The sequence below is a fragment of the Lepidochelys kempii genome, chromosome 8, assembly GCF_965140285.1.
Source record: "Lepidochelys kempii isolate rLepKem1 chromosome 8, rLepKem1.hap1, whole genome shotgun sequence".
Taxonomy (NCBI): domain Eukaryota; kingdom Metazoa; phylum Chordata; order Testudines; family Cheloniidae; genus Lepidochelys; species Lepidochelys kempii.
This window is the reverse complement of record NC_136387.1, coordinates 32,864,957-32,888,486: the sequence shown is the minus strand read 5'-3', so window position 1 is coordinate 32,888,486 and position 23,530 is coordinate 32,864,957. Positions and strand designations below refer to the sequence as shown.

The window sequence follows — 23,530 nt, the reverse complement described above, 5'->3', positions numbered from 1 at the left end:
ACAGCAGTATATTTTGGATGTTGTATGATATTCCAGAACTCCTCACTATACCTGAAGAAGACCTATATCAGCAATGCAGGGCACTAGAGACAGTGTTGACAAAAGATGACATGCATGATATTGATGCAAGTGATTTAGGTGATGAACTGAAAGCCCTTTCAAGATATATTTCAGCAGGATCAACTCCAAAGGCTTTTCTGGAATATATGTGGACAAATAAGATGACCACCCTCTTTCCAAATGCTTTTGTTGCTCTGCGCATACTTCTAACACTTCCTGTAACAGCTGCCAGTGGAGAACGCAGCTTCTCCAAGCTGAAGTTAATAAAAACACATCTATGCTCCACAATGACACAGGAGAGGCTGGTCGGCCTTGCAACCACCTCAGTAGAGCATGAGCTAGCCCAGACTGTGGACCTTCAGGAAGCAGTTCAAATCTTTGCAACCAAGAAGGCATGGAAAGCACCACTTTGATTATTCAAAGAGATAAAAATGCCAGTGTTTACTATGCAGACAAGAAAAGTTACATTTGTGTTCAGGCGTTTGAAAGTTAAGTGTTACTTAAAATTTTTGAACAAGACATTTTAAGTTGTTAGTTCTCCTTTATTGGGATAGGTAGCAGAGCAGTACCATGAGAGGAGTAGAACAGGAAGAAGGCAGAAATGAGACCTTTCAAAGTTTTGGCCCAAGCAAGGGGGCATGGGGGCATCATTTGGGCTCCCCGCCTCACGTGCCAAAATGTTGTGGGCCGGCCCTGGCAATAAGACACGTAGCAAACAATGAATGATAATGAAGGATAAGGTCCTGAACCTGCAAACCTGGATGCATGTGAATATTTAGCAATACCCATGTGAACAGTCCCATTCAACCCAGTGCATAAAGTTACTCACATATCTAAGTGTTTACAGGATTGGGGCCTGAAAGTTTAGTTACGATACAAAGACCCATATTCTATCTTTGTACACACCTTCCATTGACACCAGTGGGACAACTGCTGTGTGGCCTACTGCCAAAGGGTGAATTTCAACCCATACTTTTAAAAAAGACTGTTAGTAATAAGATCACCCATAGGAAGGATGATCTAGCGCCTCACTGCACAGTCCTTACATTGATGTATACTCAACTGAGGACATTAGGACTACTTGTGTGAGTAAGCACTTACCAAGGTGAATGTCACAATCAATGCTTGGGTGGTTAGACCTAGTGGTCAAGGCTGGTGCCTGAGTCTGACAGCTTAGGTTGCATTCAAGCACCAAAGTCAGGGGTCAAAGTCCAAGTACCAAAGCCAAGAGTTGGGACTGGAGTCAGAGATCAAGGGCAAAAACTGGAGCTCGAAGTCCAGGAGTGAGCAGAGAGGTAGGCCCATTGCTATAGCCGGCTGGGGAGTCCACCTAGTCTCACAGACACTTCCTGGTGCTTCTCTTGGACTCGTGGATCAATTGGGGCCACAAAAGAAGTCGTCAATCCAGGCTTCAGATGGTACTTACTATGGTGTTTATCTCCATGGGGCCTATGTGATATTATGCATGCAGCCTACCATGGCTGCTGGATAGAGTCATGGAGGCATCAGCCACCCTACAGGCCTGGGCTCTTCTCCCTACAGAACCTCACAATGAGCAACAATCGGGTCCCATGTTTATTTTTCAATAATTACTGGTCAGCAATTACGAAGATTGGGTGAAGGAATGAATTTCCTTTGCAGCATGTATTTTTCTATCCAAGGTGTAATCTCAGCATTATTTATGCTGGCTATAAATAAATTAAATTATTATATCTCTGAGGAAAACGACTTCTGTACATCAAGACCTCGAAATAGTGTGCAGTTTGCATGTTTAACGGGATTGTTCTTTCATCATGGAGTGGCGAAGAGGAGCTAATAACCAACTGATTTTAGGAAAACAACTGATGATACAGTTCTGATCACTGTACTTTACTTTGTAGTAGCTAATAGCCTGAACACATTGTGCTGAAGACCCAAATTATACAGCAATTTTTATACAGAGGTGGACGGGGCAGGGGAGGGGGTGTGTGTGTGCATGTGCATTTGTTGTTGGGATTGTTTTGTTTTGGTCTTTTCAGAACAACATGTGTGCAGTTTTTTGTTTGAAGAGCAAAGACCATGAGGGACATTAAGAGGGAAATAATTACCCCAAACTCCAATTATTCTGAGTTCTGCCATGTGCATTCCTCCTATAGGCCCTGATTCAGCAGCCCATTCCCTATTCAGGGAACCGCTTAACTTTAGGTGCTTAGGTCCTACTGACTTAAATATCACTTAACTGCCACACTGCCTAGGTCTATCCCTCTTCAGCAAAGCACGTACTTTAATCATGTGCTTAAAGTTAAGTGTGTGATTAAGTACTGAATAGGACTTAAACACATACTTAAATGCTTTCCTGAATTGAGGCATATGTTGTAACTTGCATCTCTGCAACTAGATGAAGTTATAGACATTCCTGGTGTGGATTCAAGTATACATGTATAATGGCTCTGGGGAAGGCAATATGCTAATGTCAAGTATAGTAGTTCTTTCCCCTTCCTGTATTTCACCTTTTCTATCTGCAGTGGTATAGACCAGAGTTTAGTCTTTTCCGGACTTTGCTATGTCTATATACCTATCTAGAGCGATGGATTATTATACAGAGTTAAATCTCTGACAGAAGGAGAGTGACACAAAATCTCCTAAAATCTCTTACTAAATCTATAGCCATAGATAAACACAACACTTTACATGTGAGCTTGGAAACGACTGTGATAGCGTCAATTACAATTATTTTAAAGACAACACTTTCTGGGGGCTTATCCCTAAATATAATGCTTGTTACTATCACAAGCTGCATGCACAGACTTACCCTCCCCTAGGGCTCTTCTTTGAAGGATCTACCCTTCTTGATCTCTGTGGAATGATGTCCAAACCCTCTGCAAGGTCACCAGCTCCTTAAAGTCTGGGAGACAAGTGATAGTCCCACAGACTCCTTCAAACCCACTTTGGGTCTCTGGAAGGTCAGTCTGCCACTGCCCAGCCTGCACCAGTCCTAGACCTCTTCTCCAGCAGGGTGCGGTGACCTGCAGTCTAAATCCAACAAACTGACAAAGTCCCTGGAACACAATCCCCACAGCAGGTCCTTCTGGTCCTTGTGCTGCTCCACCCCTGAGTTCCTTAGGCTGCTTCCCACTCCTCTGTTTATAAACTCCTCCCCTTCCCATGGTGTTCTTATTGGTTCCACTCTCAGAGAATGTCTCTGGCTGCTTGCCCACAATGGAAGTCACCCAAGTAGCTTCAGATGGCTAATGAGCACACCTAGTGCCTGTCAGACCCAATTTCAGGATGATTCTGGTCCATCCAGCAGAGTCACCCAACTTAGTTCTGGCATGTTTACAGACACAGAACCCAAACCAAAAACCCTCCCCACTGTTTCTGCCCTTTTATTTATTTATACCAGTAAATTTATACCAGTAACTGCTGCAATGCATACAAGTGGGTTACACATGGATTCAGGTATGCAGACACTAGGATTTGTGCAATTGTTGACAACGGTCAGCAACAGACATCAATTAACTGAAACCCAATCCTATGAGGAGCTCCATCAGCTCTCCCAGGATCTGTATTCACTGCAGAGTCAAGTCAAGTTACCTACATTCGAGTTACTCTAGCTTGATTGAGAGAGGCCACACTTGATTGAGAGAGGCCACACTTGATTGAGAGAGGCCACTAAAATGCTTGAACAGCTGTGTCCATACTGGCACCGTAGTGCGGCACTCAAATTTCGGGTGGTGGCACATCCCAGGGTTCTTAGTGAAGCTGTAAGTTGAGCCCCTCAATGAATTCTTTTCCAAAGTGGGAGAAGTTGTCTGTCCTTTCTGAGCACACAGGAGGAATTGTGGGAAGGTATTGGAGGTCTGACAGCACTAAATGGAGCTAGCCTGCATCCACACTGCAGTATGGTTGAGCTAGCAACTAATGCAGGGCCGGCTTTAGGCCGATTCCCCCGAATCGGGACCCTCGCCTAAGAGGGCCCCATGCCGGTACCTAAGAGGGCCCCGCTCCGGCGCCTTTTTAAGTTTTACTCACCCGGCAGCACTCCGGATCTTCGGGACCCGCTGCTGAAGACCCGGAGCGCCACTGGGTGAGCACAAGCGAGTGTTCCAATCGGGCCCCGCACTCCCTAAAGCCAGCCCTGAACTAATGAGCAGTGCTCACTGAAGCTGTAGCCTGCACTCCCGGATAGAGCAGCCAATTGGAGTGACTAGCAGAGCACGCTCCAGTTAAGAGTTTACCTTAACACTTGAGTTACAACTCGAGTTAACTTTGCAGTGAAAACAAGTCCACTAACTTCAGTGGTAGCTAAGCGTGCTCAGCACTTTATGCAAGCACTCGGCATTGCTGGGGATTAGGTCCTTCATGCTGAAGGGGGCATAATTGTTAGCGCAGAGGGGACAAAACTGTTTTCAACCCCCACGCTTATTTTTCTGAGACTTGTACAAAGAGCACCAAGTTGGGTCTCAGGCAGTGCATGTATTTGTCCAAGAACCAAGAGAAAACCTTCTCTGACACAAACGTGTCCCATAGGTATGCATACCAGGAGCAATTTCCAAAGGTGCCCAGCATCCAGAAGCTCCCAGTGGGCTAAGCTCTTCTGAATATCTGGCTGCTTATTTAGGTGCCTAAATGGGAGCTATTGGATACTGAACTCTTTTGAAAAGCTAGGCCAGCAAACCCTCAGTGAGGGCCCAAGCCTGCAGTCTTTGCTCAGGCAAACCTCCCTTTGACTACAGTAGAGTTGAGAGTGCTCAACTTGCCTTGATTTCCATGCAGCCGTTATTCATGTCTAATTGAATTGTTTTTTAATAAAAGTGCTGTACGTAGAGAGGCAGTGTTGCCCAGTGGATAGAGCACTGAACTTGAAGTCAGGAAACTGGGGTTGTATTCCCAGGTCTGCTGCTGCATGACCTTGGGCAAGTCAGACTGCAGCGCTCTGTGCCTCAGTTTCCGCATTTGTCAAATGGAGGTAATGATACTAACCTTTGTAAAGTGCTCCGAGATCTGATGAGAAGCTCTACATAAGAGCAAGGTATTTATTATGCATTATAACTCAGCCTGCTGTGTGTTATCTGAGTATTTTTACAGAAGCTCTGCTAGTTGACAGTTGGTGATTTAAGGCTGCTTTTAAAAAATAACAGGGAAATTAAAATAGAACCTCTGTTAATGTATCTTTACAGTTAGAAGTTTAAGAATAAGGCTAATCTGGTCACATTGCAGATATGTTGTAATTGCTGTTTTTGAATGTTGTAGCTTAATATATTAATACTTATGTTGTTAAAGGTTAAAATATACACCAACGATACAAGGTGTGGCACGTGGGAAAATTGTTACTCCAAGAACCTTAAACTTTTCATTTTCTGACTTTTTGTATATTTAAATCATATATTATATATAGACACACGTATTATATACATAGCAAGAGATGTCAAGCGTAACAAGAAGGGTTTCTTCAGGTATGTTGGCAACAAGAAGAAAGCCAAGGAAAGTGTGGGCCCCTTACTGAATGAAGGAGGCAACCTAGTGACAGAGGATGTGGAAAAAGCTAATCTGCTCAATGCTTTTTTTGCCTCTGTCTTCACTAACAAGGACAGTTCCCAGACTACTGCGCTGGGCATCACAACATGGGGAGTAGATGGCCAGCCCTCTGTGGAGAAAGAGGTGGTTAGGGACTATTTAGAAAAGCTGGACGTGCACAAATCCATGGGGCTGGACGAGTTGCATCTGAGAGTGCTCAAGGAATTGGCGGCTGTGATTGCAGAGCCATTGGCCATTTATCTTTGATAACTCGTGGCAAACGGGGGAAGTCCCAGATGACTGGAAAAAGGCTAATGTAGTGCCAATCTTTAAAAAAGGGAAGAAGGAGGATCCTGGGAACTACAGGCCAGTCAGCCTCACCTCAGTCCCTGGAAAAATCATGGAGCAGGTCCTCAAGGAATCAATCCTGAAGCACTTACATGAGAGGAAAGTGATCAGGAACAGTCAGCATGGATTCACCAAGGGAAGGTCATGCCTGACTAATCTAATCGCCTTCTATGATGAGATTACTGGTTCTGTGGATGAAGGGAAAGCAGTGGATGTATTGTTTCTTGACTTTAGCAAAGCTTTTGACACGGTCTCCCACAGTATTCTTGTCAGCAAGTTAAAGAAGTACGGGCTGGATGAATACACTATAAGGTGGGTAGAAAGTTGGCTAGATTGTCGGGCTCAACGGGTAGTGATCAATGGCTCCATGTCTAGTTGGCAGTCGGTGTCAAGTGGAGTGCCCCAGGGGTCAGTCCTGGGGCCGGTTTTGTTCAATATCTTCATAAATGATCTGGAGGATGGTGTGGATTGCACTTTCAGCAAATTTGCGGATGATACTAAACTGGGAGGAGTGGTTGATACGCTGGAGGGCAGGGATAGGATACAGAGGGACCTAGACAAATTGGAGGATTGGGCCAAAAGAAATCTGATGAGGTTCAATAAGGATAAGTGCAGGGTCCTGCACTTAGGATGGAAGAACCCAATGCACAGCTACAGACTAGGGACCGAATGGCTAGGCAGCAGTTCTGCGGAAAAGGACCTAGGGGTGACAGTGGACGAGAAGCTGGATATGAGTCAGCAGTGTGCCCTTCTTGCCAAGAAGGCCAATGGCATTTTGGGATGTATAAGTAGGAGCATAGCAAGCAGATCGAGGGACGTGATCGTTCCCCTCTATTCGACATTGGTGAGGCCTCATCTGGAATACTGTGTCCAGTTTTGGGCCCCACACTACAAGAAGGATGTGGATAAATTGGAGAGAGTCCAGCGAAGGGCAACAAAAATGATTAGGGGTCTGGAACACATGAGTTATGAGGAGAGGCTGAGGGAACTGGGATTGTTTAGTCTGCAGAAAAGAAGAATGAGAGGAGATTTGATAGCTGCTTTCAACTACCTGAGAGGTGGTTCCAGAGAGGATGGTTCTAGACTATTCTCAGTGGTAGAAGAGGACAGGACAAGGAGTAATGGTCTCAAGTTGCAGTGGGGGAGGTTTAGGTTGGATATTAGGAAAAAATTCTTCACTAGGAGGGTGGTGAAACACTGGAATGCATTACCTAGGGAGGTAGTAGAATCTCCTTCCTTAGAAGTTTTTAAGGTCAGGCTTGACAAAGCCCTGGCTGGCATGATTTAATTGGGGATTGGTCCTGCTTTGAGCAGGGGGTTGGACTAGATGACCTCCTGAGGTCCCTTCCAACCCTGATATTCTATGATTACATTTATGGTGCTGATAACCATGTGATATATTGCAGAATCATATGCTAAATTGCATTTATTGCACCTTGGACTGCCTCTCCACCTTATCTTTACTCTGCCTACTCAGCCATCTACCCTGGGACTATTGCTAATAGACATAACCCTGGAGAAGCTTTAAACAGCCACAAGTCGAAGAAAAAGAAAGAAAAAAAGAAAGAAAGATGCTAGATAAATATTTCCTTTTTTCTTTTTCCCCTCCAGCCCGCCCCCACCCCTGCAATAAATGTGTAATTTCCCTCAAAGTGATACTGAACCAAGGTCCAGGATGGGCAATATTCAGTCCTGGGCCACTGAGAGGTTTAAACTCCAATACCCTGAGACCCTTAATGGCTAAAGATTAGCTCTTATACCATTAAAAAAACAGGAATCCCTCTTAACCGTAGACTAAAGCATTTGTTTCTAACCATGGTAAGTCACAAGATATTCAGCCTTAAATCTGTGATCTGTTTATGTCTGGGGAAACTTGTTTGGTTTATTAGAGGTTTCTAAAATGCAGTTTTTGTAACATTCCACCCCTGCAGAGGCCTGTGCAGTAGCAGTTGGATGCACTGCACAAAGGGAGTCTGGTTTTAGAGACTAGCACCCTGTTTGAGTAGCCAAGCTTGCTCTTGGCAAATACATGGAGGGCTGGGGCAGCAATTCTCCTTCCTAGACTGGGGAGCAACTGCGGAACCATTTGGCAGAACTTGCTCCAGCCCAGTAGCTGGAGTAATTTCTTCAGGCCCTGTACACCTGTTCTGTGAGGCAAAGGATGCAGATGCGCCTAGACACATACCCTGTGCAGGTGCAAACATGTGAACGCATCCATGCATGTGCTTGTTGGATATCTGTTTGTCTAAACACACACACACACATTTTATATATGACTTTGTATAAATGCATAATGATACATACAGAGGAAGTGAATATATTATGGTGTCTGGCAGAATACATTTCCCTGGGCAGGAGTTTGGGATAGCTACCTTACTCATGTGTGGCCTAGTCATATGTAGATTATGCAGTTCATCTCAAACATCTGTCAGTAAACTCTATAACCTCTCACACCACTGTGTATTTTGCTTCATGCCATATTTCAGAGCAAACTTATTTTAGAAATGTGTCCGAATTTAACATTTTTGTTTTAAACGTGGATTAGTTTTCTTATATCCCAGGCCCATTGCCTGTAAAGCCAAGTGATTTGGGGTACCATCAGAGTATAGGCCAAAAAATTTGAGCTTTTTTACACCTTTAAAAAAGCTCCAAGACAACTTTTCTTTGACTTGATAGTTGTGATTACAACCTAGTATCTCACAAATAGCCCAGGTTAGAGGCTAGCAGTACACATCACTGGTGACCATGGAATTCCCAGCTTTCCAGTGTGCTACAATAGACATTTCTCACCCTGGTCGTTCTCAAGATATTCCACTTCTAAACTGTCTCTGGTCCAGTACTGAATGCTGCCTGCCTTTACCACTGGATCATTAGATATTTTCAACCCTTGCTCTTACCTGATATACATGAAGGATTTGGGGAGAAGGAAATAATTATGGCAGGATCCGTTTGATTTTGTTTTATTGGGGTTTGAAAGAGGCTCAGAGGCTTGAGATATTAGATGTGCTCCTGCCTGAGACAGGTTAGAGGGCAGAATGTAGGTGATTGGAGATGCAGTTTATCACCAGGGGCTGCTTGGGACAGGTGTCCTTCTCCTGTTGGCAGGTTGTAGAGGTAACTTTTAATGATGGCATTCCTTCACATGTGAAGTGCTTGACTTTACAACCTTAACAATGTTCTTTTAATGTGTGTGGGGTTTTTTCCCCCCATGGAATATGTATATAAATTCCAGCTAATGTGTGCCATTAAAAAAACTGCACTCATTGCCCCAGGTTGCTGTGGCAACCATGATAGCTTCCGGTACTTAGAACAGGAGATAATGTGGTGCTGCAATTATCGTAGAGTGGCAAATGTTAACTTTTTTTTAAATGGTGCCCATTAGTTTACCTGACTGAGATCATTTTTGTTACCTCTGAGGTTTTTGCAGAGATCTGAACGCCTTGCTTTTAAGAGCTTTCTTTGCAAGCCTCAGAAGTCACAGCCCCATTTTAGTTGCTCATCCGTACTATATATTACGGAAAACCTTAGCACATTCACTCCCTGTGTACAATAATGATCAATTACCTCCTAGAACTAAATCTAGGAAGGAATCTGACCCTGCAGTGCGCAGAAACCTTAGGGCTTGCTACTGTGCCTACGAAAAACTCTGTGTATGCTAATAAACTAACTCCACTGCACGTATAGAAGTAGAAAAAGCCCCACCTTCCTACATGGCTGTTGTGGATGGACTTCCCATGCAGGAGGATATGCCCATGGCTCCTGCATGAGGTGCGGTTTTGGTCAGTCAGCTGCCTCAGATCTGACACCGGTACTAAGGGATGCGGGAATGTGGTTTACATTTGTTCTCGGCTGGTTGGTTGTTTCAGCTGTGGAATATGGGTTTTTTCTGAGTAGTTAGTAAAGGCTGGTCACCAACTGTCAGAGAGGAAATGAAGCTGCTTGGACTTTGGAGGGAGATATCTGCCTAGGGCTCCAGGGACAGGTTTCATATGTCACTTTGGTGGCGGTGGGTGGGGTTTTCAAAAGCACTCAGGCTCAGCCTAACTCTGCTCCCACTGAAGTCCATGAAATCACACCCACAGTCTACAGTCATTTAGGACCTGATCCTGCAGCCTTTACTCCCGTGCAAGTTGATGAGTGTTTATTTTACAAAGAGCATGGATGCAGGTCCTCTGCATCTCCAGCATGAGCCATGAGTTGCCTTGGAGGCCACACCCCACTCCCAGTATGCCCCCTGGCCCTGCACACCAAACAGCGGCATGTAAGGGATGTCTTGGGGCTGAACAAAGCCACCCATGCCTATAGCAGATGTGGGGTGGTCTCCTCTTGCTCCCAGGAAGCGGGACAGGCAAGAAATAGCCTAGCACATCCTTATGCATAAAAGATGCATTTTTAACCTAAAAAAGTCTAGCTCTACCTCGATACAAACATGCATGAGAAACTACCATTGACATTGCAGAGGGCCCCACTGGCCCAAAATGCTGTAACATAGAGAGTAATATCACCAGCGCCTCTCCATGCCAGGAAGCTGCTTCCCACTTGCAGACATATTTCTTTTCATTGGTAATTTTTCAGTATTAAAAAACAATGCAGGCCCCAGAATCACACCCCAGTATAGCAAGCAGGCAGATTTCAAATGATGTCTTCAGCACTAAAAAGACACAAGAGTGTTTTATTTTAAATAGCTGATCCATATGTCTGCACTAATGTGCTTCTATCCCCCCGGAATATCTGCAGGATTCCTAAAGCCCTGCTATGTATCCCTTGGGGAAAAAAAAAAAAATTCAGAAAACTACCTGTGCAGGTGTCACTCATGCCTGCTAAATACAGCTTGCAAAATTCACACCTTATGTGCCAGATCCTTCAGTAATACTGACCATTAAATTCCTAATACTTCTACAAATATAATCCTCATCTCTTTTCCAGGTGTGAACAGTGCCTGGCCAGTGACATTCACAGGCCCAGTATTTAAATAGAATTATTTACTAATTCTCCGAATAAATCGAATTGGTGAATATTATCTGTCTGTCCTGGGCCCATTTCTACTCAGACTGGCAGCTGAGCTTTCTCAGAGCAGGACCGAATCCCGTTCTCTGTGTTGAACTTCAATCATTTGATTATTAATTCCTTATCTGCCATTCTTGCAGCATCCCTCTTCAGTGTCTATTATTACAAGGGCCACTGACTTAAATAATTGATAGCAGCTTGATCTCTAAAGATCCTGCCCAGAGATCAACTCCAGCGCAAGCCCTTGCGGTGCGTGCCCACCTCCCCCAGGGTTTCCCCTTCCTCACCAGGTAGGAGCAGCTGGTTTCAGGCGGTCCTTCTCGAGTTGACCCTTCTGCCCTCCCCGAGGTAGGAACGTGGCGCTGTGGTTTTCGAGTCCTCTCTCCGCCCCCGGAGCAGACCCTCGGCTCTGGCTGCCTTCCCCTTCCCACCCGGAATTTGAAGCACACACACACAACGGGAGGCGTTTTTAAAGAAAACGTTTATTTACAGATCTCAGCAAGTACAAAGTATTAGACACGGTCGGTGTCAACCCCAGATCTTCTTCGTTATGAAACATAAGGCGCTTTCTCTCGAGTCGATGGCAAAGGAGGCCGGGTGCAGATGCTGCTTTCTGTGCGCTAAGCTTGGAAGGAGGTGAGGACACAGGAAGGAGTGCGTTGCCGGCAAGGAGCCCTTATTACTAGGGTGAATACATTACAGGTGACATTGACTCCACCTGGGACAGATGGAAGCTACTGCTTTTCAGTTTAATAGGGTTTCCTAAGGTAACGAGGCACAAGTTCCAGTTAGTTCCCTCTGCAAAGTGATATATAGTTTTAGAATCTCCTAAAAATAGGGGGGAAATAGCCTTTTGTTCCAGAGCCAACATAAATACTTATGTTCCGATTTTGGAATAAATAATCCAGTTATTATATATCCATATTAATAGTGCCCAAAATCTCACTGCAGAAATAAATTAAATTATTTAACACTTCTTACCAAAGAAAAAAAGTGACATTTCCCTTTCCTAACGGGATAGCGATATGAATTTACAAGTTGAGCTGATAAAGTGTCCAGTTCTCCAGGATGTTAATACTCTGGTGATTATTTTGTCCTGGGCTATAGACTAACCTGCGAGCATTACACACCCTCCGGGAAGTAATGGAGTGAGGTTAGTTATAGGTCTGGCAGTTGCTTTCGCTTCCAGATTATTTTCCCCAGCCCATTTCTGGGAAATGACACCCACTCTGGCCATCAGAGATGAGATCCCGTCTTCCTCCAAGGGCTACCCAGCAAACCCTCTTTGCAAAGTTCATGCACCCGTTCCAGATGCAAACACTCTCCATGGGTTTGTAAACTCAGGTTCAATCCCTTCCGCAAGTTCACTGATTTTGGGGGCACCAGCGATCTCTCCGGAAGCCCTTTGTCCAAGTTTCCGTCTGACAAGCCCAGGACCCCGTCTTAAAGGAGAAGCGCGTTCACAAAAACATCCCGCAGAGCGATCTAGCTCGAAAGCCACCATCTCGCAGACCACTTGCGGCAGGCGAGAGGCTGCGGACGGGGACCAGTTCCGTTTGGGGGTCCTGCCGCCCGAAGCTGGCCTCGGCCCACCCTTTGTAGAGACCAGTCATTTCGCTGGAGCAAACTGTCTGCCAAACTCTGCTTCGTGCCCGGCTTAGGTCATGCAGGGAGAGGTGGGGGAGGCGCTGTCTGTCCACCCGCCCCGACCCCAAGTCTTTACACGAGCGAGGTAACAGGTGGGATCTTGGCGTTCTCCTCTTCCCAGGGTTGGAGGTTCTGCAGCGCAAAGAGCGAGGAGTTGTGTAGACAGAGGGGGTCGGGCTGGATTGAATCGTTCAAGGATTTCTGGAAAGCGTCGTGCTGGAGTTGGAGCATCAGCCTGCTCGCCTGTTGCCGCTCCGCTTCCCTTTCCTCGGCGGTCTGTCTCCTAAACACACACAACACAGATCAGTTCAGCAGCCCGCAGCTGGCACGCGTCTTTGTTCCTCTGCCTCCGGTACCGCGGGGACAGGAGGCCTGGGGCCTGGCCTGGGAGCCCTGTCTGAATGACTGGGGACTGGGAGGGGATATTTCTTTTCCCGGGAAGGGTGTTTGTTGTCCGCCGCCCCCCTTTTCTGATCCCCTTTCCCCAGATCTTGGGGCTGGGAGGCGGGTTTCTGAGAGTCAGGCCGGGATCAAACCAAAACGCGCTCACTCGGCACTGTGCAAACACAGGGCCGGTTATTTACGCAGCGCCCCAAACAGGGTGCCCGGTTCTTGGCAGCGCCCAGGCCTGGACGGATCGCCCCCCCGGCATCTCAGCCTGGGGTGCTGAGCCCCACTCCCCCCATAGGCCAGCCCTGCAGCACCCGCCGGCCCCAAACCACGGGGGGGGGGCTCCCTTGTGCTGCGGCGAGATATTTGGGGCGCACTGCAGCGTCTGCCTCAGGGCCCTGCCCAGGATGGGACCGACCGCTGGCCCCAGCAGCCTAGGCCCCTCTCGATCCTGCCCCCAACACAACTGCAGCGCAATCCGCACCCTGCCCGGGAATCGGCTCCGTGCCGGCTGCGCGCACTTTGGAGGCGTGTGTAACGAGACCGCACACCTGTGTCTGTTCAGGTTATACACACACCAGGTCTCCCCCACACACCCCATATGCAGATACAGAGACGTATTCTTCTTGCTTAACGCCTGCGCCTCCAACAAGTTGTTCTAACATCTGCCCTGCAGCTGCAGAAGGGGAACCTCCGATTTACATGGCGTTAGCCCGGACAAAAGAACCGGCGCTGTGTCTGTGCTCCCAGAGACATGACAAAGGGCCCTGCAGCCTCTGTGCCCGGGAAAAACCCTCAGTTAACGCAACTGCTAAATAGCACGAGTGCCCTCCATTCTGACATCCCAGTACCTGCCCAGCGTATTTATCAGTCTATTGGGTTTGCGAGCAAAGTGTTGAGATGACATTTCAAAGGTAATTGGCTCATTACGGCTTTTTCGTGCCCCTAATACATATGTCTGAATGTCTCGCTGGGTTTATGGCATTATTATCGATACTCTTCGGTAATTACAATAATTGCTGCAAGGCTTGAAATTTCCTTAAATCCGACCGCAATCCCTTAAAAATACCGGAAATCCAGTTATAAGAAACCAATAATTTTGTAAGCAATATTATATATAGTGGCTAACACTATTAGCTGCTAATACCGGTGATCGTACTGTGAAAGTCAATTGCTCTAATTCAGGATGTTTCATACTAACATGCAAGAGAAAGGGCTGTACTTCGGGCATTTATTTCCATTTTAAACAGCTAAAAATATCCCGAACACAGCCCCGTCCTTTACCCCAGAAAACTAACACATAGTCTTTGAAATAATATTTCAGTAGAATTGCGCACGAAGATTATTGGAGGAAGATTATCGGAGGAATCGAATTACAGACACAGGGTATTTCCGAAAGTTATTTTAGACGGCCGATAATCACACCAAATCCCATATTTTCTACATGTTGAAAAGAAAGGAGGCAAGCCAATTAGCAAACATAGGATACACAATGCTCCCTCGCCTTGAATGTTCTATTTTCTATTTTTCAGACCAGCCGCGAATGGATAAAAGGTGCAGTAATGTTTTCTGAGGAAATCATTTAAAACAACCACTTTCCTGCCGTGCAGATTTCCAGTGAAATGTTGCTGGTTTAAAATCTCAATTAAAAGGGTTGTTCGCCTATATTTCATCCTGGAGAGAGGGGGAAAAGGGGACCAAAACAGATTTTAGCTCGTTTTTCTTGGCCCTTCTGTAATCAAGACAACGCAAGTGACATTTTTACAGATAATTTTACTGCTACGAATTACATTCGTCAATTTTTAATATAAAGAAACGGAAAATCAGGGTATGGAGCCACTTTCTAGATGTTTACGTTCATATAGTCTTAAGAACGGGACGAAGAACAACGCTGTTTAATTCGTTTAGGGGCGGGCTAATAATATGCCCTGCTTTGGTTTAGCGAAATGTCACATATTTTAAAACAGCCTGACTCCAAATCCGCCGCGCCAGGGAGGCCCGGCAATTTCTACAATCCAGACAGCTGGTTTCTTCGGTATTAACTCGTTTTGGGGCGAAGTTGAAGAGCAAAATATCCTTTCTTTATGCAATGCCTTTCCCTGCGTCTAATACTAAAGGTTCGCCCTTTTAGCAGGTGTAGCGGTGACAGCGCTCCTCCCTGCCTGCAGATCGACCAACTTTGAGGTCTTCCTTTGCCACGCGGCATGGCACAAAAGTGGAGACACACCTCGCCGGGGGTCCATTTCTACCCCTCTGTTAGCTGTTAAGGATCTGCCCGATTCCCCGGAGGAAGGCCCGCCCGGACCCTGGCAGCTACTGCGGGAAAGGTGGAGCTTTCGCTTTGCAAGGAGCAAACGGACAGAGTTACACCGAGCAGAACCGGCGCTCGGTGGGGAGCGGCCGCAGCTGAGCCTGGGACCAGGAGTCGGAGATAGAAACACTGCTGCCCTCCATGTAAATGAGGCGGGCAGGAAAGGGACCGAGGGGGAAAGAGGCAGCCAGGGACTGGGGAGATGGGAGCGGGCGGAGGGGGGACGTGGGGAAGGGAGAGGGGTTAATTGGGAGCGGGCAGGTCGGGAGGGGACCGCAGGAAAGGTAAGTCAGGGGCAATAAGAAGAGGGCGCAGGAGTTGCGTGGGGGGAGCCAGGAACAGAAGCCCAGAGGAAGGGGGCCCTGGAGGGTAGGGGTCCCGGGAGGGAGCTGCCCAGCGAGGCCCGGACTCACCGCCACTTGGTCCGCCTGTTCTGGAACCAGGTCTTGACCTGCGCGTCCGTCATCTTGAGGGACTTGGCGAGCGCCGCCCTCTCGGCCGAGGCCAGGTACTTCTGCCGGTGGAAGCGCTTCTCCAGCTCGCAGATCTGCACCCGGGAGAAGGAGGTGCGCGGCTTCTTGCGCTTGGGCGGGGTGCGGTTCTGGTAGGGGTGCCCGATCCGCCGGGTGACGGTGAAGGGGGTGAGCGCGGCCGCCGCTGCCCGGGGGACAAACAGAACCGCAGGTGAGAGCCCAGCACCCCCAGCCGGTCCAGCCTTCTGGCGCCAGGCCTGCAGCTGGCGCAGCACCTGGGCGCAGGGCCGGCGGCTCCCTCCCAGCAATCGCCATAGAGCGAGAGTCCTGCTGAGGCTTCAGGGCCTGGTTGGGATCGGCAGCCCAGGAGCAGCGCACAGGGCACGGCCCTGAGCAGGAAGAGCAGAGCTCCCAGGACCCGGGAGGAACCAGGATTTGGGTTCTTATTGTATTAACGGGGGCGGGGGTTTGCATGGGCTTCCCATCCCCAGGGGTATGGAGCACATCCCTCTTCATTTTAATGTCGGGTTTTAGTCTTTTCTCTCTCCTCTTTCCCAAAAACAAAACCAGAATTTCTCCAGGGGGGAGGGGACATCCTTGCCAATGCTCTGCTGTAAGTACTACACTTTATTTATTTCTCTCCCCTCGTCCGTCCGTCCCCCCATCACTTCATCCTCCACAGATACAGTTGCCAAACCTGCAAGAAGATGCGCAATGTTCAGAGCACTTGCTGCAGATTATATTCTGTATCTGGCGCTCAGTTTCCCCACTTCTCTCTCTCTTTAAAATCGAATCCTCTTTATTTACACCCGTTTAAATGCTAATCGCCGTTATTATCATTCAAGGTTTAGATTCTTCAGGACACACTCCCTAATCGGATTATGGACGGGGATTACTGGAGTGCCTCCACTCCATTTCCACCCCTCTTTGATTGTGATTAAAAACGATATCTGGGCAATTGGATTTTCTGAATGGAAATTTCAGGGCGATCCAGAATCGGCTGCAATTTCTGTTCTGCCAGCAGCGATACGGGAATAACTAAAGCACAGTTCCCGTGTGTTTTGTCTGTCCTTACTGCGTCTGCTGGGCACACAATCCATACACGGTTGTTCGTCAGTTAGTGCAGGGGTAATGCAATCGTTACAGTGGGCACAAAAACTGGAACCAAAATGTATTTCTCTTAATTAGTCGGTTCAAGGTAATGCTTCCTCCCCTCGCCCGAAAGAAGTAACCCCCTATTTTAAAAAAGCTTTCCTGTCCTGCGCCAGGTGCAGTAACAGATGTGGGGGCTCTAAAAGCCTGGAAAGGGAAAACCCTGACACGTTTTTATGCTGTTTTAGTGCAGTTTGACTGTAGCAGAAAACTTCTTGGTAAAACAGGACTCTCAGGGTCATGTTAAAAATCAGCCCTTACCTGTGAATCTGTCCTTTACGAATCTCCTGCTGCTCTCCATCCAAGGGAAGTTGAGACTGCCAAGGCTGGGTACAGCTGGCATAGCTGGGATGGCACTAGAAATTGGAGGTGGCACAGCCCCAGGGATGGGTCTGTGAGCTGGCACCCTGATCACTCCAGCTGGAGCCAAGCTCAGATTCACACTGTAAGATCCAGAGTCTTCAAAAGGCGCCCCGATGCCAGGGAAGGAAGCTGGAAGGGAAGGATAAGGGGCACTTGTTCTGCTCACAGGGCTTCCCAGGTAATTTGTGTTGTCTGATCCTCGGGGGGCAGGCTGGGAAGAGTTTTCCTGATCAGAACTATTTAAAATCTGATCAATTCCAAAGCTGATGGGTTCGTGTTGATGCTGGGTCTGTGTGTTCGTTGGCTGATCCATCCTTGGTGAATAGAAATATTGGCTCAAAACTGTATGAATTCCCCTATAAAACGCTCGCTTTCCTTTACAGTAGATCCATGTAGGTCCTGGTGTATGTCAGACTGAAACTTTGCCAAGAGTGGTCCAGCCCGACAGGCTCTGTGTCATCTTTTTTGAACCAAACCTTGAGTTTCTGCTTCTAATTTCTGTCCTGCAGCTGCCATTGGACGCAATAAACAAGCCTCTCTCCTCCCATTGGCTCCCGAATTTCAATAAAGGCCTAATTCATTGAAATAGGAGCTTAGGGACTGTTCCAAGGTGACATCATTTTAACAAACGAACAATAGGTCAAATTTATTAGCTAAGATAATGTGCGGCGGATATTACAATAGCATCTGCGATTGTTGTCCTTAGAAATTAGCGATTTGAAATTTAACAAAGCTTTGCAATTACGAGGCATTCCCCTCTCCCCTTGTTTATTACCTAACATGCTAGTTCTACAGAATTCCAGGATGCGAATGACAAAACTGCCTCTCCCCCTGGATGGATTAATTTAGAATGTAATGCAACTCTTTCCTATTGTTTCTGTTTATAAATATTATGCAGTGTGTAAACACCTTACTGAGGCGCAGAGAAGAGTTTTGCTGGGTGTTTACCTGCTCATCGGCTCTCCTTATGGTGCTAGTAGGACATGAGCTATTTAAAAAAAAAAAAAGGCAAAGGGGGAAAATAATGGGCTCCTGGGGTTTGAAGCCCAGAGTTTGGTCCCCTTTCCTCCCACATTTTCCTCTTTGGTGCTTTTTAATGCTCAGTGTATTAAGCACCACTTCAGGGGACACTCCTGAAATCTTACCCCGTTGCAATTTAGCTGAAGGAAAGGCACATGCTCGCCTTCCCCCCCGGATTCCTTATAAGGGGTCATTAAACATATGCCCGTAGAACGCTGCCTTTTTGGAACCACGCTTACCCGTTGGAAAGAGAGCGAGAGAGGGCTCAGACCTGGACTTGAGTTCGTGTAGATTGCAAACCCCACGGGTGAGCGCGGCTCAGAGGAGAAACACAGCCCCCTAGGAATCTTGGTTTGAAAGGGGTTTTTGCAAACTGTGAATTTAGTTTAAATTTACCTCTGGACCGGAGGGGAATCCAATTCAGGAATTAAATGGGAAACATTTCTCCCTGTTTATTAACTGTATTTTGTGTGTGTTTACACTGCGCCTAGTTAATTACTATAGGGCCTCCGGCTTTCCCGCAATGTTTGTGTTTTTACAAATTCCAAACGTACTTATTTTAGTTCAATAGCCTATTTCTCTCTCCGTTTGACCGGCCGGCCCAATATTTGCGTGGGGCAGCCTCTCTTGTAGATAAAATGAAAGACGCGGGGGAGGGGAACAATGAGAAATACACAGATTCCGTTTTGGATTAATTTACGTCAACAAACTTATTGCCGTACACGACTGTTAAGTGAGTTTGTAGACGCTCCCTAACGTCCAAATTGGACTAAAGGCGTTAAAAATTAAATAACGTTCAAATGCATTTACTTAGTTTCCCTTTTATAAAGGGAAATGAAAACAGGGAATAGAATTTTCCTTTTAATAGAATGTAATAGTATTTGATCAGCACCTGTTAGGGCTGATGTTGTGATTTCAGAAAGCAGCGACAAGGAGAGAGTTTATTAGTTTTTAAAGCTTAGGATTCAATTACCGCAACACACTGAATAATTTAAATGGCAGCAGTAAATGCAAACAGACCTGTGGAGTTATCGGACTTATTGCACCGAAACGCTGAAGAATAGGGGGGCAAGAAAGGAAAATAAATTAAAAGCAGGGCTGTAACCAACCAAAGACACACAAAAATCCTCCGCCAATATTTGTTTCCTAAACTATATCCCAACTGATCAATTTTGCTCAGTGACAAGGTTGGAGGATTTCCCCACATCTCATGATCCTAATACGTAGAGCTTAAAAAACAAAACAAACCAAACTCCCTATTTTATTGTAGGGGTATTTTGTATTAATTTTTTCCGTTTCAAATCTCTGGGGGGTTTTTGTTGGTTTGTTTGGTTTTTTTTTTTTTTTGGTTTGTTTCTGTTTTGAAGTCACAATTTATTCAAGGATAGGGAAAAATAGCCCAATGCATTTTCCCTCACAGTGATACTTAAACGATTATTAAAGACTCTTTCCAACTTCAAGAAATGCATCGAAGCAAAGGGAATCTTAATGCATGGATTTATGTACAGCACGGAGGACAGTGTGATGCCATTGGGTCTTCCTGAAAGAAAATTAGAGGACGCCTGTTTTATTGCTAACATGGACAGTTAAATCTCACCGGCTGTTTCTAAATCCAGGACAGTAAAAAGTGCTATTTGGTGTATTAGTGGCTGTCAGGAATTATCCGTGAGCTGTGTCTGTTTCTCTTCCCTCACCCTATACAAAGATCCCCATCCCGATAGAATTAAATTCCAAGACCATTTGTAAGCAACCGCCGTGGAAGGTTTGGACTAAAGTGAGACATATACAGAGAGAAATACACACACACAAATAACGCTTTCTTTCTTTCTTCTTCTTCTTCTTCCTGGCAGTCCATTGATTGCACCGAAAATATCATAAAGCGGCTGCCCAGGAGACTCCCACGCAACCAAACAGATGTTAATTTCCAGGAATGGGGAACTTTAAAAGCAGAAGCTCTTAATAATATGATAGTTTGTTAATTTCTGGTGGATTTACGTGTCGATGTAAGCTCCAAATAAATATCAAAGGGGAAGCTCAGGAGGAGTTGGAAAGAAGAGCGACTAGCCATTATAAACTCTCTTTTCACTGGTATCGCCTTTAAGAAATATCCAGGTGCACCGGTGAGGTGGCAGGGTACAAAATCACTACCTGCTTCTAAAGGCGCTGGCAAAATCAATCAAGGAACCAGATCCCTATTAACTAACTTCGAATGATCGATGCTCAGGATCAGTTAGCAGGAAAATATGGGGTGTGTGGGAACCTCCAGATACATGGAGGTGCAATTGATAATGTGAGGTGCAATTGAGATTGGATTATTTTAGCTCACAGACATGGATATTTCCCCCCTCTGGAGCTAGCTACACTACAGTAGATCCAGACAGATTTAAATAGGCGCCAGGTGCAGGTAAAATCACGGATCCAGGTGAATTTCGAAATCATCTCCACGCTGGACAACAGTCCCCGCTGCTGCCAGCCCACGTCACTTTGGCTCAGCTTGCTGGATTTCCGAACGAACTTTTTTGAACTGAACTATTGAATATTTTAATGGCCCATTAGCGTTGACTCCGAAAATGCTCAAATCCGGGGCAGGGGGAGATAAAGTAGAGATTTATCATGGAAGCCGACACAAGCCGATTGCAAAGCAGTTGTTTGACATTGAGAGGACTTATCAATTAAGGAGACGCATCTTTCTGGCTGGCCACGTTAAGAGGCAGCCGAGATGGCATCTGAAGGGTATTTCTTTCACTGCTAATCCGATTAAGGGGAAAATAGCCCCACCGTCTTGGATTCATCTCATTCCCCAGGAGCCTGGCTGCTTGGAGGCTTTTACGACGACATAAATATGACTATTAAATATTCTTTTCCCCAACCTAACCAGCCCCGGCCATGGGCTGAAACGGGAGGGCAGGGGAGAGCGGTGCCCTCGCAGCACGTACGGCGAGAGCAGAAATCGCGGTTGAAAAGTGGCACCGCAGTGAAGAGTTTGTTTAAAAAATAAAACCGAGAGGGGCGACGGCGGCTGCAGGCGAGCAGCCGGGCCCCCGCACTTAGCCATGGGGAGCAAGAGGGGCGCATGGCAAACGGGGCTGACTCCGGCCTCCCGAGCTGCGCCGGCCTGGTAATTCTGGGAGGCGGAGAGGAGCCTAATTGGATTTTTTTCCACTTGCTCTCGCGTGTCTAAGCTGACTGATCATTAGTTTGAGTTTCTATAGAGTGGAGCTAATTGGATTTGCAGGCTACCAGCAAGCTGGGATGCCAGCTTTCAGGAAGGAGCCTCCCAGCCGGGAAGAGGCAGAGGAGGGAAACTTACCCCTAGTAGCCTTGCCCCAGGCATCACTTCTCTGAACCCCGCTTTCAGTCCAACCCTCCCAGCCTGCCTTTGAATGGCAAGGGAGGATTTAAACACACACACACACGAAACAGAAGAGGGCTAAATAAATAAAATGACACCCAGTCCTGAATCAGGGCAGGCTTTGTTAGAGAAAATTGCGGCTTGATCTGCATAATGGGAGCTCTGGATGCCCAAGGCTATCTTTTTATTGCATGTGTGTCTGCTGTTATCAATTTTGTGAACGATTTCACAGGGAGCCTGGCAGACTTGAGCTGGAATAATATGCAAAGATGAGCTTTGAATAATGAATGATGTGCTTTTAAACCAATTCCAAAGTGTCTGTGATAGTACAATATGAAAAGGGCTGGTAAGTAATAGTGTATTTAAAAGGCGCTAGTATGTTTTTATTACTATATTTAAAAAGATATCTATATTATTTTTGTGAAATGGATAATCTATCACAGAGTCTTTGATAATCAGCTAAACAATACATTTTTCTTTGGGAAAACTCTCCTAGTTTTACACAGTTAAATATACACTATCAGCATACAGCTTCGTAACGCGTGGCTACCTTATTAAATATTAACTCTATTTTAATATTAGCTTTTAAATTTAATATGTTGACGTTCTGTACTTTTACTTTAATTATGTTTTATAATTAATAACCTTGGACGTATGGATTCCTTAAATGCTGCTCTCCCATAGTCGATTTGCTGCTTTTCTTTTTTGTAGGTGTGTCTATGTGCAAACAAAATTATACCTACAAAACGATATGCATATCAAATTGTGTGATGGTAATATTTTGTAAATAAATATATCCTCTTAGATTTTTTAATTTAAAAATATTCCTCAGTGTGTGTGGTGTATATATGTGTGTGTGTGTGTATATATAAAATGTGTATACACCCACACCTATATATTTTAAAAAACCCACTATATATTTTGTCTTTGTCAATGTCTACTGTAATCGATCTAATCTGATCTAACCCATCTATCGATTTTTAAATAAAAAAGCGAAGTGGGCCTATTTATTTACAAAAGCCAAACCAGCTCTTTAACTATTTTTTGTCGCCAAGTTTTCAAACCCCAGTTTTAGACTAGCTCAAAAGTTGCCCGTGGCTTTGCGTGTGTCAGTCATCGGCCTATGCTTTGGAGACACGTGAGGGACCCAGGGCCAGCTCACCTATGAAATCCAGACGGTCATCTCCGAGCAGTCGCTGCTGGGTGCGCTTGGTGGCCTGTGACACGCGGCTCAGGCGAGCTGGTCCGCTGGCCCCTTCGGGCCTGGGGCTCTATGCTGCCGCGGGGCTAGTTCATGTCTCCCTTCGGGAAGCAAATTCAGGGCTGTAAGAGGAGAGGGGGGAATAAAGCTAGCGAGGAAAAGCCCATTCACCTCAGCTCTGCGGGGTGTAAGGGGATGACAACTGTAGCCAGCCAGCCAGCCGAGCTGCACCCCCAGGGCGCTGTCACCCTCCAGTGCTGTCTGGAGCCCACAGCCTGGTCACTTCTGCCAGGGGTTGGGGCCAGGTTTGGGGCTGGGAAGCTGCAAGTGCTGGGGGAGGCAGCATTGCGGGCCCTGCTACGGGCACCGTGAATACAAAGCTGTGGGGACCGTCCCGGCGCCCCAGGGCCGCCTCCCTCAGTGGGTGCGAGGGAGCTTTAGGCTGGCCGAGCAGGGGCCCGGCAGGCGCAGGGGCTGATCCCACCGCCGCTGGCCAGGTGCGCGGTCCCAGCACACCCGGTGCCCTGCTTTGCCAGGCCGCTGCTGGGCCCGAGCCAGCTACCCCGGCCGCTCACGCAGCCCAGCCGGGGCAAGGCCCGAGCCTGCCGCCAGGCAAAACTCCTCGGAACTGCAACTGCCATTGCGGGATCGGGCCCAGTTCTCCACTGCCCCCAGTGCCGCGCCAAGCCCCGGGCAGGCTGCAGGGGTGC

General features: G+C 46.8%; 1 protein-coding gene across 1 annotated transcript; it reads right to left on the bottom strand.

The window, feature by feature from the left end:
- Positions 1-11,405: 11,405 nt before the first annotated feature.
- Positions 11,406-17,696, bottom strand: TLX3 (T cell leukemia homeobox 3). Its single transcript, XM_073358176.2, has 3 exons — positions 17,146-17,696; positions 15,673-15,916; positions 11,406-12,841 (listed from the first exon to the last, which is right to left on the bottom strand). The coding sequence occupies exons 1-3, from the start codon at positions 17,558-17,560 to the stop codon at positions 12,631-12,633; spliced, it is 870 nt and encodes a 289-aa protein (XP_073214277.1). The 5' UTR covers positions 17,561-17,696; the 3' UTR covers positions 11,406-12,630.
- Between the last annotated feature and the right edge of the window lie 5,834 nt (positions 17,697-23,530).

What these genes read in the sequence shown, in the direction of transcription:
- TLX3 (XM_073358176.2), bottom strand. Translation starts at nt 17,560, where the DNA reads ATGGATCAGCCAACGAACACACAGACCCAGCATCAACACGAACCCATC. An exon ending in CGTAAAGGACAGATTCACAG is followed by an intron (nt 15,917 to 17,145) that starts GTAAGGGCTGAT and finishes TCCCCCGGGCAG; the next exon opens with CGGCGGCCGCGCTCACCCCC. An exon ending in AACAGGCGGACCAAGTGGCG is followed by an intron (nt 12,842 to 15,672) that starts GTGAGTCCGGGC and finishes GTGTGTGTTTAG; the next exon opens with GAGACAGACCGCCGAGGAAA.